At 37.2% G+C, this 12825-nt stretch overlaps 1 protein-coding gene across 2 annotated transcripts; it reads left to right on the forward strand.

The window, feature by feature from the left end:
- Nucleotides 1-1509: 1509 nt before the first annotated feature.
- On the forward strand, nucleotides 1510-12825 carry abhd16a (abhydrolase domain containing 16A, phospholipase). Of its 2 annotated transcripts, none has more exons than XM_032558354.1 (20): nucleotides 1510-1659; nucleotides 2139-2195; nucleotides 2279-2345; nucleotides 4185-4271; nucleotides 4524-4609; nucleotides 4748-4821; nucleotides 5245-5352; nucleotides 5646-5760; nucleotides 5853-5954; nucleotides 6055-6118; nucleotides 7453-7502; nucleotides 7790-7913; nucleotides 7995-8099; nucleotides 8931-8994; nucleotides 9125-9181; nucleotides 10369-10431; nucleotides 10545-10621; nucleotides 11432-11530; nucleotides 11622-11668; nucleotides 12282-12825. In XM_032558354.1, the coding sequence occupies exons 1-20, from the start codon at nucleotides 1519-1521 to the stop codon at nucleotides 12363-12365; spliced, it is 1671 nt and encodes a 556-aa protein (XP_032414245.1). In that variant the 5' UTR covers nucleotides 1510-1518; the 3' UTR covers nucleotides 12366-12825. The 2 variants fall into 2 exon arrangements, with proteins under 2 accessions (XP_032414245.1, XP_032414246.1); XM_032558355.1 differs by lacking the exon at nucleotides 1510-1659 and adding an exon at nucleotides 1944-2047.

Raw genomic sequence — 12825 nt, forward strand, 5'->3', positions numbered from 1 at the left:
TGTATAGTGATTGGATATGTGCTTCAACTGAACCTAATATTACCTTGGACTTAAAAGTCAATTTCAGCATAATTTTGCCAGCTGAAATAACGTCATACAACAAAACAAATTGTAATAAAAATATCTAACCATTTGCTGTATCTCCCAGTTAACTCTACAGATGCTTTCAGGTCCAAAATGACCATTAAGTCTCCATTAATGGCCTCAAGATTCAAGCTTAGCCTTAAATTGCAGGGACCGAACAAATGAAAACCATTTTATCAACATGACTGACCACCAAAGCCAAATGAACAATTGTTACTAATTCAATTAGACTTGAAATATCAATAATTTGCAGTTGATTTAAGCTTGTGTCTTTATTCATAACTACTCCGAGCATGACACTTCACATTGAGCATGTAAAAGAGCCAGATATAACTGTTCCCGTGAATAAGTAATGTAAATAACCCAAAATTAAGCTCCTTATTTGTCGTATCATCCTTTTTAAGTCTTATTGCATTTACTTCGTTTCATTTGTATAATATATGGTTGTTTTCCGGTTTCTGATTTTAGGATTTTATTTTGATACAACTTCCGCTATGTATGTTATAGAACGGCAGCTTAACGAGTCAAGACAGGTTGCAAAAACAGTGTTAAATGTATCTTATTATTTTATCAGCCCCCTTGATAAAGGCAGAAGGCAAGTTCATTTTGTAAATAAGGATACTTCTAATATTGATTGGTTGAAATTGTGAATTTGTTTTATTGTAATCAAACTCTAAGGTATAGTTTTTGAAATAGTTGATATTTTTAGTGGTGAACGTTATTTTTAGTTAGACTTTACGGTTGTAAGAGCGTGATTTGTAGCTTGCACCGTTTTTTGTGTGTGTTTATACATACAGCTCTGAAACTCGGGGCTTTCTTCGAATAAACCTCATTGTTCAAGAGTAAAGCCACAATCTTTCATTTGGGGGTCTGCTACAAGTAATGTTAACTTCATCCAGGGATATCATATTAAAAATGTCAACAGTGAGAGTATTCCTGAAGAGCTCCAAGTCTTAAAAGTTTTGTCAGCACAAAGTGATGTGAGGAACAGAGAGCAGGCTGGTATCAGAAGCACCAAGGTCCCCGGATGGGATTAGTAGGGAATGGAGGTCAAATAGTGCTGAAAAGTAGTGATAAACACGTAATTATGAATATCTGATGATACAGAACCCTAATCTAGGCTAAAATTGAATGATGTGTCGTGAGCAAAAATTAAAAAAATGCTACTTTTAAATTTGAATTAGTCTGGAAGAGTATAACATTGAAAACAATCCACTCAAGCCATTTTTGGAAATTACAATACTTTTTATTTTACAAGGGAAAACAAATGTTCTTGTTTGTTTTGTATTCTTTTTCAGCGTTGGATTTTGGTCGTCATATTTAGAAACATACACGGGTTCTTTATAAACATAGAGCGTAGTGAATAAAAATGTCTTATTAATGTGGTTGAGTTGAATTGTTTTTAATCATCGAACAAGCCACTTCTTTCATTTTATGGTCAGTGCCGGCTGCCGTAGCCACCGCGGCGGAAGAATGGCAGCCTGGATGTTGTACCGCTGTGTTTTTGGGCCTCATCTGCAACGAATTCACCGATCACCGGAGCAGCCTCGACCTGAGGGCAGGTTTGCCAGGAGGGTAGGAAACGATGAGTTTAAATCGTTTTACAGCCGCTGACTGCAGACCCAGACTTTTATTCATTTAAATAGCTGCTGCTGTTGCTGTTATTGCTCCGCGTAGCTCAGAGTGATAGTTTGGGATGAATGAACGAACAGAGAGTGAAAGGTGCACTTTTATTCGTCTTTTTTTTTTAACTGGTTTTCTGTTTCAACACCATAGTGACATCCGGTCTAACTTGATTTTGTGACTGTATTTTGTTGTTATTTTCTGTCTTATGTCGCTAATCCAGCTAGCTAACATTAAAATGATTGAAACCGCGCAGAAGAACAAACGACATAAACGCAGAAAGAAATTAAGCAACGAGTAGCACCGTTGTCAGCTGAATTTCAGTCGACGTAAAATGCATGTATGAGGATAAATAATATATTTTAGTAGATACGAACGTTACCAACTATGCTAGCATTAGCTCACTTTAGCTTCTTCCTCTGCCCTCTCAGGGATGGAACTACCAACCCAGGAGTCTGGAAAAACACACAGACAGCATTCTTGGCTGGGTCAGTATAATATTCTGCTTCATCTTCTTGGAGAAAGTATAAAATTATTAAATGAAAGTGTGATTATACTTTATACCCTCCAGGCTTCAGCAATATGGTCCATCTCCTACTACAGCTCCCCTCTTCTCCTCTGCTATCTGTACAGAAAAGGTATGATTAATGAATTACAGCTGATATATGGGAGCTTTTGTCTGAAAATAATGTCAATATAATGATATACAAAGTGACAATGAAACACTACATGATCTCTGTGTTTACTGTTCTTCAGATTTTGTCTGTGTTGCAGTCACACAAATTGAATATTTGTCTTATTATTATGTCAGTAACACTGATTTCAGTTTCTTTACAGGCCGAAAACCTAATATGTCAATAGATAAAATGATAATTGAAAAATGTTGGGGAACTTGTTTTCTATTTAAAGAAGTACTGTGTCTTTATATTCAGGATTTAAAATATCTAAATCTGTCTAAAAATATCAGCTGGACAATTTTAAAATGTTTAGCTGTTAGCAACACCTAAACATTAGCCAAGAATCTAATAGGCAGGTGGTACAGAAAATGAAAATATAAACTTTTTGATGTGAAGTAATTATGATCAATTGTCAGAAGAATGTTCATCAATCATTCAGTCAATATTTCTATATTGCTTTTCATGTAGAGAAAGATTTAGCACAACATGCTTTACAGAAACTAAACGATTGCAGGAATAGAAACAAAACAACTTCTCTTTACTACTCAGTCAACTGTATACATAAAAAACACATGGAACCAGGAAACCAGCCGCACCCATTTGTAATGAGGGCAAAATAAAATCATATGGTAAAAAAGAAAAACCCACCAATAGAGAAGTTATTAAAATATCTTAACAGAAAATTCATGAAAGGAGGTCTCAAAGAAAGAAAAAGTATTAAATTATTGGATAGTATTTACGGAAGTGACCAATGATTTCCGTTTACCGACACAGAGGTTGCAAGAACCATGGATGTTTGTAATCTGATTGCTAGATACACAGACGGAAAAGAATCTATTGTTTCATTCAGCTGATTAGTTCAGATTCACAAAACCTGATCCAGGAAATGAGAGATGGAGGGGAGAGTGTGAGGTAATAAAAATAAATAAATCCACAGCATAGATGTTTGTATCAGCCTAGAAACAAACTGAAATCAGTCAAGATCTAGTTCTTATAATTTTCACCAAACTTCACAGTGTTTACCTCATTAGTTTGAAAGTGACTAAACTAAAAGCTATGTTGCTATAAAATGTTGAATTTATAAACCGTAGATGTTTGGGTTTTTCTTTCTTTGCATTAAAATGGGGTTTTCATCAAACTAATAAAGTAAAAATAATTATTATGAGATAAATGATTGGGCAGGTGGGGTTTAATGGACGCATTTTCCATATTTGCTCGTGAATAAATAAAAGCATTCATGAAATTATCTGCTAAGTTTTTAATCATTTGTATTTACCAAATGAATTTCTGGGTAATCAGTGTGTCTGTTTTATAATTTTTAAAATAAGCAGATGATATCAGTGTCCTTATTGTGTTCTTCACTTAGTTTCTCCTTTGTGGAAACAGCCTAAGGCTGAAGGTTATTTTGCTTCCTTCTGGGTAATTGCCTGTTTACTTCTAAATAAAAAACAAACCAAAAAAAACCTGAAATATTTTCCTCTCAGGCCATTTAGATAACTGTCTGAAAATGTTTTCTTTCTGAATACAAATCCTCCTCTTGGGACTAAAAACTATTAATTGATGTGTCCTTGTAAATGGCTGATGTCCTACAAGTGGAATTAATACAAACGTAATCAACTGACTCATCCGGCGAGGCTGAGCATCGCTAGAAATTCATTGCTCAAGGTTGAGTGTCACTCCTTAATGTACTATTGAGCTTCTAAAATTGATTTATGCACATGGCTGAAGGCTAGTTGTCAGATTGTTCATCTTTTTATTGGTGCTCGATGTTTAGCCTCTTGTTCTGTTGCTCGTTCTCAGGCTACATCTGCAGCAGTAAGCTGGTTCCAGTGAGTCAGTACCTGGGAACCGTGCTCGTGTGTCTTCTAGGAGTTGCTTGTATTCGAGGTGAGACCGCTAACTTCTCTTTTAACCTCCTGCAAGGCAATAACTAATTCAGTCCATTCATCTCTAGATATAGATAGCGGTTCTGCTCGCCAATAAGGTTTCATTACCATTGAGACTGTTGAACAAGGTTTCTGCTCACAAAGCATACTAAACACACCCTTGAGGTTTCTGCAACTATTTTTTTCTTTGTTGTTTCACATAGAGACTTATCTCTCTTTGTCCTTGCCCCCACCCTCCCTGCTTTTTCCAAAGGATGGGGCAGATGGAGAAACACAGACTATGTTCAGTTTATCTCAGTTCTGGAGGAAACCAAGAAAAATCACACACCAGCAAACAAGGTAAGATTTCACTGACTTGAGGCAGGGGCTCAGAGTAAAATGTTTAAAATTACAGGAATAAATCATGTTGCTGTTTTATGATTATTCGTTATGGGTAAGTTATGGTATCATTTTATGTATTTTCTGTTTTGTTTCTAGGAAAAGCTGAGGTGTTTTAACTTCGACTTCTCACACTGGCCTTCAGATTTCAGCTGGACAGAAGTCAGCAGTCCGTAAGTTGCTCATTTCCATTTGAAATGGCCGCTTGTTGAATGCATTTTTGCTCATATTAGAATCATATTGTAATATTTATATGACTACAACTTAGGTAGACTAGCACTTGGTAAACATATCTAATAAATCTAACGCTGCATGTGTATTCATTGTCATTTTTTGCATTTTGTGGCAAAAAATATGTATTTTATTAGTGTTTAATCTGATAGACCAATACCAAGGAGTACATAACGATAAAATATATGTATAGTTTTTTAAATTTTTCACAAATAAAATTCCGAAAAAGAGAATTTAAAAAAAAGTACAAGACATCTGCAAACCTGCCAAGTCTGGGGTCGGACAAGTGGAAAAGTTCAAAGGGTGTCGATGCTTTTTCCACTATGTTTATCTGCATTGTTACTGTTGTTGTTATCCTGTGAAAGGAAACATCCCAAAGGAGGCGTTTCTCTGCTGAAGCCAGAGCCCAGACTGAGAGGGACAGCAGACGGTTTCCTCCACTCTGTCCGCACCTTACCATGCCACGTCATCGGGTATGTGTCCTTTCAATGGATTTGAGTCAGCTGAAGCTCAAACTGTGCCATTTGAGGAGCTTTGGGTAAAATATATTTACAGACAAAGGTGTTTTTATCAAAAATGCTAAATGTTTTGGTCTAATTAGAGTCGTGAACATGTTGTTTTTTCAGCAAATGGCTTGTTTTTTTGACTGTACTCCAGTTAACAATGAATCAAATACTAAAATAGTTGACAATTATTTCAATAATTCATGATGAATCATTTCAGCCGTACCGCAGTGCAGTTATGTTTTTTTTCTCTTCTCTTTCAGTTTCCTCATTGCTCACTCCTTCGGGAGGCGGATGCTGTACCCCGGCTCTGTGGGTTTACTGCAGAAAGCGATGAGGCCGATGCTGCAGGGAGGCCAGGCTAAATTAATAGAAGAGGTAAAAGGAGAAAAGTCCTTGCTCCCATTGACCATAAATGGATCAAACAAGTGGCCCGCTCTGCCATTTCTTTTTCTTCCACTGTGTCACAGTATGACGGTGAAAGGAACAAGCTGGTGGCGTGCGACGGGAACGAGATCGACACCATGTTTGTGGATCGAAGGAAAGATGGCGGGCCGCGTGGCCGGACTCTGGTAAATGTCGAAAATGATTTGTTTTTTTGTTCCCCAGGCTCGGTCCTGCTTCCAACAAAACTCCCGTCATATAACTGATGGTTGCTGAAATGTGCCACAGGTCATCTGCTGTGAGGGGAACGCTGGCTTTTATGAGGTGGGCTGCATGAACACACCACTGGAGGGTGAGAAATGTTCTACTTAACAACAAGTCAGGGTTTTTTTTACTGGGCAGCGCCTTGAAAAACATTCAAACCCATTCAACGGTTTTTCTGTTTTGTAACCTTAAAACCACAAACTGCAATGTAAATCACTAACTAGTGCATAATAACGAAGTGGAAGGAAAAATATACATTTCTTTTAAAATAAAAACTTGTAAAGTGTTATGTATTTGCATTTAGCCCCCTTTATTGTGATACCTCTTAATAAAATCCAGTTTAGTCAACTTCAGAAGCATCACGTTTAGTAAATGGAGACGTCTGGAGACCGAGAATCATTCAGACAGATCAGGGAGGAAACTGGATGAGTTTAAATCAGAGTCCACGAGCATTGTTTAATCCGTAATCAGAAAATGGCACAGCAGCAAACCTCATCATGAAATGGCCACCTACCTGGATGGATCGGCTGGGCCAAGAGACTTGAGTTAACTCTGGAGGAGCTGCTGAGATCCACAGCTCGGGTGGGGGGAATCTGTCAACAGAACAACTACCAACGCGCTCCAGCGTTTATGGAGGATTGAAGGACACGACACTCGTGTGGATAAAGCTGCTCTGGTCAGATGAGACCAAAACTGAACTTTCGACTTTAAGCAAAATATATGACCCTAAACTAAGGATAGGTGATGTATACTTGAATGTTTTATTGCGATATTTTGTGGTATGACTGCAATAGCAATAAATGTAACGATAAGAACTATTAATACTTCAGGTAACTGAATGGCTGTAACTACACCAGTTTTTAATACGCTTCTTTAGGACTCGAGTCAAATGAAGAAATGTAATTTGATCATATTTTCAAATTTATTGATATTTTGAACAAACAGTTGAGAAAATCGCAAAAATAGCAACGTGGACAGTTTAAAAAAAAAAAAATCATTAATAGGGCTTATTGTGACAACAATGAATACAGTTTTTATCATGACAAGAAATTTATTAGAATAAATGATAAATGTGCCCTCCTACCCTAAACACACCATCTCAGTGGAGAAATATGGTAGTGGCAGCATAAAGCTGCGGGGATAGGGAGACTTTTCAGACTTGATGGGAAGATGAACGGAGATAAAAACTGAGTAATAATGGAAATCAAATCTGTTTGAGACTGCAAAAGACCTGTGTTCAAGTACAGACCTAAGACTTTAAAATCACAGTTCATTTTCCATCCACTTTACAATCATGCACTACTCTTTGTCTGTAAAAATCCAACTAAAGCACTTTGCTGTTTAGTATTAAAGAGTGAAAAAGTACGAGCTGAATGAAGGTTCTGGTTCTGGTTCTGGGGTTAACAGTGGAATCTGTTTCAGGTGGTTACTCCGTTCTGGGCTGGAACCACCCTGGATTTGCAGGCAGCACGGTAAGCCGCGTCACCCTGTTCTGAGCCATTGTTACCGATCAGTGAGCTCGTGTCTGATGCTCGCCGTGAGTCATCTGATCCAAACGGGCCGCGCAGCGGAAAAGAACAGCATGTGGAAAATCTGGTTTCAGTTCACCAGCATTGCACAAGCAGCACAAACTCTCCCACGGTAGATTAAAATCAGAGGACGGGTTATGAATGATTCAACGGCTTTTAATGTTTAAGGAACTGGATGTTTGCGTGATTAGGATTGTTTTATTAATGTATGGAAATTTCCTTCCTGGCAGGGAGTTCCTTTCCCCCAGAATGAGGCCAACGCCATGGACGTGGTGATACAGTTTGCCGTTCACAAGCTCGGCTTCCAGCTGAGCGACATTGTGATTTATGCCTGGTCCATTGGAGGATTCACAGGTACATGAAGACACAAGCAAGTTCTGCTCACCTTTGTGATGAGTGGGCAGTTTAAGTCTGTCTTTTTTCCTCCTCTCTCAGCCAGTTGGGCGGTGATGTCATACCCAGAGATCCAGTCAATTGTGCTGGACGCCTCCTTTGACGACCTTTTGCCCCTCGCCCTTAAAGTGATGCCTGAAAGCTGGAGTGAGTGCAGCCTGTAAAACAATACACTAGACCTGCAACTAACCAGTTTTATTGACTGTTCTGACGATGAAGGGGGTAAAAAAAATTGCCACTGATTTTTTTTATGTGATCACATTTTTATACATTAGAAATGCATTAAAATATCAAATATTCAGTTTTAAGTCCAGACTGAAAACTCATCTATTCTCCCTGATCTTCAACACAAGGTGAAGAGAAAAATAAAGGATGGAAGAAAATAGTTTTGTATTGTTGTATTGAGTATTGTTTAGTTTTTTCTTCATTTTATTAGCCTTTGGTATCTTTGCAAATTTTATAATTGTCTTATTATTTTTTTACTAAACTTAATTTTATTTTCTATTTTATCCTTTATCTACCTGAGATGTGGCGTTTGTTGTTGCTGAGGCTTTTGTAAATGTGTTGCATAAATAAACTTTGACTTTGATATAAACAATTAATTAAATTATTTTTTTAATTAAGAAAATTAACATTTTATTGCCTTAAATCCAATAACTTTGATTCCATTAGTGAATTTGAACTAAGTGAAGCTAAACCATTTGAGGAGTTTTGGCTAAAACATGTTTGCAGACAAAGATGTTTTTATTTTAAATGCAAAATGTTTGCATTTCTTTGTACAGTTTTGACTTAATTGGTACTTTAAATATGTTTTTTTTTTCCACCAAATAACCTTTTTTTTATACTCCAGTTGATGATTAATCAACTGTTAAATTAGTTGACGATTATTTCAGTAACTGATTAATCCGACTAATCGGTCCAGCACTCATGAAACAATTAATCTCTTCTATTCATTAAAACATTGTCTTGTTTTTTCAGGGCCTTTGGTGCAGCACACAGTGAGGCAATACATGAACCTCAACAACGCAGAGCAGCTTCTCAAGTGAGTCCAGCGATCTGACTATGGTGAAAATAATCGTGAAAGGTTAAAGCGCGAGTCACCGGGCGTCAGAACGGACGCCGCTGAGCGAAAGCAAAACCCGCTGATCATTAAATTCCTTCGGCTCTTCCAGATATCAGGGACCAGTCCTGCTGGTCAGGAGGACCAGAGACGAAATCATCACTACAACGTAGGTTACTGACTCTTTTTGTCATCACAACACCATGAGTATATGTTCTAGCAATTTGAAGTTTAACGGTTTAATTATGAAACATTGCAGCCAGTCTTCCTGTGTGAGTCTAAAAGACAAAATCTAAAGACTCACTCATTAAATGTCTCCTGCATGTCATTATAAACTTGTTGGTTGGAATCGATTTCTTTAATTAAGCTGAACGGAGGCCCTGTAAAAATCATTATGTGATGCAAATAAGTCATTTAAATAATATATCGTTTGGTTTGATTGGCTTCCTCTTATCCAGTTTGATTAATTAATTTTCTCCTTCCAACCTTGAGGCTGGAAAACAGGAGGCACTTAAAAGGCTTTCTGCCCTCGTTGGTTAAATCACACGGCTTTGCTAAAGTATTTCTACCGCTTAGATTTTTTCCCACTATTTTTTCACATTGCAACAATAAACTTTATTGTATTTTATTGCCATTTTATGCAATAGACAAAGTAACGCATGTTGAAAGAAAAACCATTTAAATTGAGCAAAGCTGGTTTTATTTAGATTAAATTACAAATATGTGAGCTCTACTTAGGGTTTCTTACGTCAATGAGTGGTTTGCACTGGACTTTATTTAGTGGTATGAAATTATTACACTGAATACAGATCTGTAAAAAAGTCAGAGCCCACTGCTCTGAAGCCCATTGAAAACCTCCAGGTTTTTCCACCAACTATTGATTTCTGAATTCTTCCTGAGTTAAAACATTAGTATTGTTGTTTCTGAATGAACATGAACTTGTTTTCTTTGCATTGTTTGAGGTCTGAAAGCTCTGCATCTTTTTCATTATTTAGACCACTTCTCATTTTCTGTAAATAAATAAACAAATTTTGCTTGTAACTTTAGAGACATGTTGTCAGTAGTTCGTAGAATAAAAGTAAAATGTTCATTTTACTCAAACATAAACCTATAAAGAGTAAAAACAGAGAAACTGATCATTTTAAGTGGTCTCTTATTTTTTTTCCAGCACTGTATATTTTTGTCTACAACAGTAAATTTATTGTGATTAATTTAATTTGGGGTCCGTTTTCTCAATGATTTCTAATCATTAGTCCCTACAAAGCTGATTTTTCTCGCTAAATCTTTAAAATACATTTTCTTATTCTCACACTGGATGAGTAGAAGTAGCCTGGATTAACTGTAAATGTCTTACAGACATCCAGAAGACATCATGTCTAACAGAGGAAACGATCTATTGCTCAGACTGCTTCAGTTCAGGTCAGTTCATGCCCACACACACACACACACACATCCAGCCTCTGTATTACCACAGTTTGGGACTCCTTGTCTGTCCAGACCCGTTTGGTGACTCGTTAAATTCTTCTGTGCAGATACCCCAAAATAATGACAGATGAAGGGGTCAGAGTCGTGAGACAGTGGCTTGGAGCGTCTAGTCCAATAGAGGAAGGTAAGGGGATGAGATTATGCATGAACAGCTGTTTTATTTCTCCGGTTGTTAAGAGCAGGGTTCACTTGGTGTCTGGGAAAAATTTATATATATATATATATATATATATATATATATATATATATATATATATATATGAATCTACAATGTCAATAGTCATGAAAATAAAGGAAACTCATTGAATTAAAAGGTGTGTCCAAACCTTTGGTCTGTACTGTATATATATATACTTATTGATAATTTTCTAAATCCAGATAAGATGAGGAGAAAGAGAGAAGTGTTTGACTTTCCAATCTTCAGATTTCATATATTTTTCTCCTATATAAAAACTTGGAAATTTTCTTGAAAAAAAAACTTGGAAATTTGAGTTTCTAAAATTTAATTTTTTTTCCTAGAAAATTTCTGGGATTAATTTTAGATTTTATTTTTTTCTAGCAAATTGTCATCTTTCCAATCTCAGAAATTTCCTTTTTCTAGAAAACTTCCTCTTTTTTTTGTCCACTCCTTCTAGTCTTCCTTTGCTTTTTTTTTTTTTTACATTGCCTTTGGCTGCATCTTTTTTCAGGTTGCTTATGGTTGTATCCTTGCTTCTTTTCAGCCTTGAGTCGTTCCCTGCTTGGCAATACTTCTTTCCTTCCAGGTTCCATATTTAAAGTATCTGCCAAAAACCTAACATGAATCTCATCAAATTAAATGCACGTACCAAAAAAATGAGTAGGAAATCAAATTTTAAGACAGAAAAAGTGTAAATTTGACCCCAAAAAAATGTGCAGGAAGCCTTTAGCTACTGGACTTTTTGTTGCTCTGCAGCGTCCGTGTACAGCGGCTACGAAGTGGACGACGACTGGTGCTTGTCGGTGCTGAAGTCCTACCAGACGGACAGAGACGTCTCGTTTCCATGGAGTGTTGGTGAGCCGGCGCACAGAGACGATGAGCTCCAAACAGAATTACGGACAGATGAGATGTTGTCTCTCAGTGTTGATGCTCTTTGTGTTAACAGGTGAAGACATGACGCTGGAGGGACGGCGTCAGCTCGCTCTTTTCTTGGTGAGGAATGAATCCGTCCACTTGTTGTCTTTATCACACCTTTTACCTCTTCAAGAAGGATTTTATTCTTCTTTTACAATCTCTTTTTTTTTTTTTTTTTTTACTTCAAATAAACTCCCTCCACTCTTTTTTAAAATTTTTATTTAATGTTTTTTTGGTTTACTTGCCTTCCTTCCCTCGACCCCCTTACAAAGAAAACACACCCGGCTCCTCAGACATCATTACCGCTGAGGAACACTGTTCCGGTTGCCATAGTAACCGGCTCACCTGTGCTCTCAGGTTGACTGGTGTAATATATTTCAGCACGCTCCGGCTTATTGAAGTCATTTAACATCAAACAAGAGGAGTGCCATCCATTACAGCTAATGCTATGCTTTGTCTCCCCTGGTGACGCCGTCTAAATTAGGCTCCATTCACCTCCCGTGTAAAGCCCCTAAGAGATGGGAGAGATTTGTAAGGCACTGAGCCAGATAGAATGAACCTAATATAATCAAGGTTCTGCACTTTTATTTTATTTATTTATTCTTTTTTTTTTTTTTTTCGTCGCCCTCCCACACATCTAATTCTCAATTCCTCCTCCAACCGCGCTGTCGTCTCTCTCTGTCTCTCTAAGGCTCGGAAGTACATGCGAAACTTTGAATCAACACATTGCACCCCTCTTCCTGCCGCCGAGTTTCACCCGCCCTGGAGACTTTAAAAAAAAAAAAGAATCAGGATGGATGGATGATGGGAAGAAGAAAAACAAGAGGTCGATTGCCTGTGGTGAACTGTGTTCCTACTGCTTTAGTTTTTTCTTTTTGGTTTCATTTCCCCTCCATACACTCATCAAAAAAACAGAAATATGGTACATGTATTGCTTCGTTCATTTTAAAGCCATTCCTCACTCCTTCCATTGTTCCTTCCCTGGCTGGGTTTGTAAAGCAAATGTAAATGAGACGTATATTGCTCCGATTCAAAGAATAAAAACTAATCTTAATGTCGTTTTAGAGGATTTCCATCGGTGGAAACGCAGCCAGAGTATTTAAGCTTTCCAGGGTTTCTTGTTTTTTTTTTTTCCTTTTGTGGGAACTGTCTGTATAAATTAATCTGGAGCCTAAAATGATGCTCTTAAGTGTTTCATTAAATATGCTGATTAAAATTTTGAGATGATGGATTTA

This window comes from Xiphophorus hellerii, chromosome 3 (genome assembly GCF_003331165.1).
Source record: "Xiphophorus hellerii strain 12219 chromosome 3, Xiphophorus_hellerii-4.1, whole genome shotgun sequence".
Lineage (NCBI taxonomy): Eukaryota > Metazoa > Chordata > Actinopteri > Cyprinodontiformes > Poeciliidae > Xiphophorus > Xiphophorus hellerii.

Bases quoted from the DNA above. Each gene is read 5' to 3' on its own strand.
- abhd16a (XM_032558354.1), top strand. From the start codon at position 1,519: ATGGTCAGTGCCGGCTGCCGTAGCCACCGCGGCGGAAGAATGGCAGCC. The intron at 9,182-10,368 runs GTAGGTTACTGA...AATGTCTTACAG, and splicing joins GACGAAATCATCACTACAAC to ACATCCAGAAGACATCATGT. The intron at 11,669-12,281 runs GTGAGGAATGAA...TGTCTCTCTAAG, and splicing joins GTCAGCTCGCTCTTTTCTTG to GCTCGGAAGTACATGCGAAA.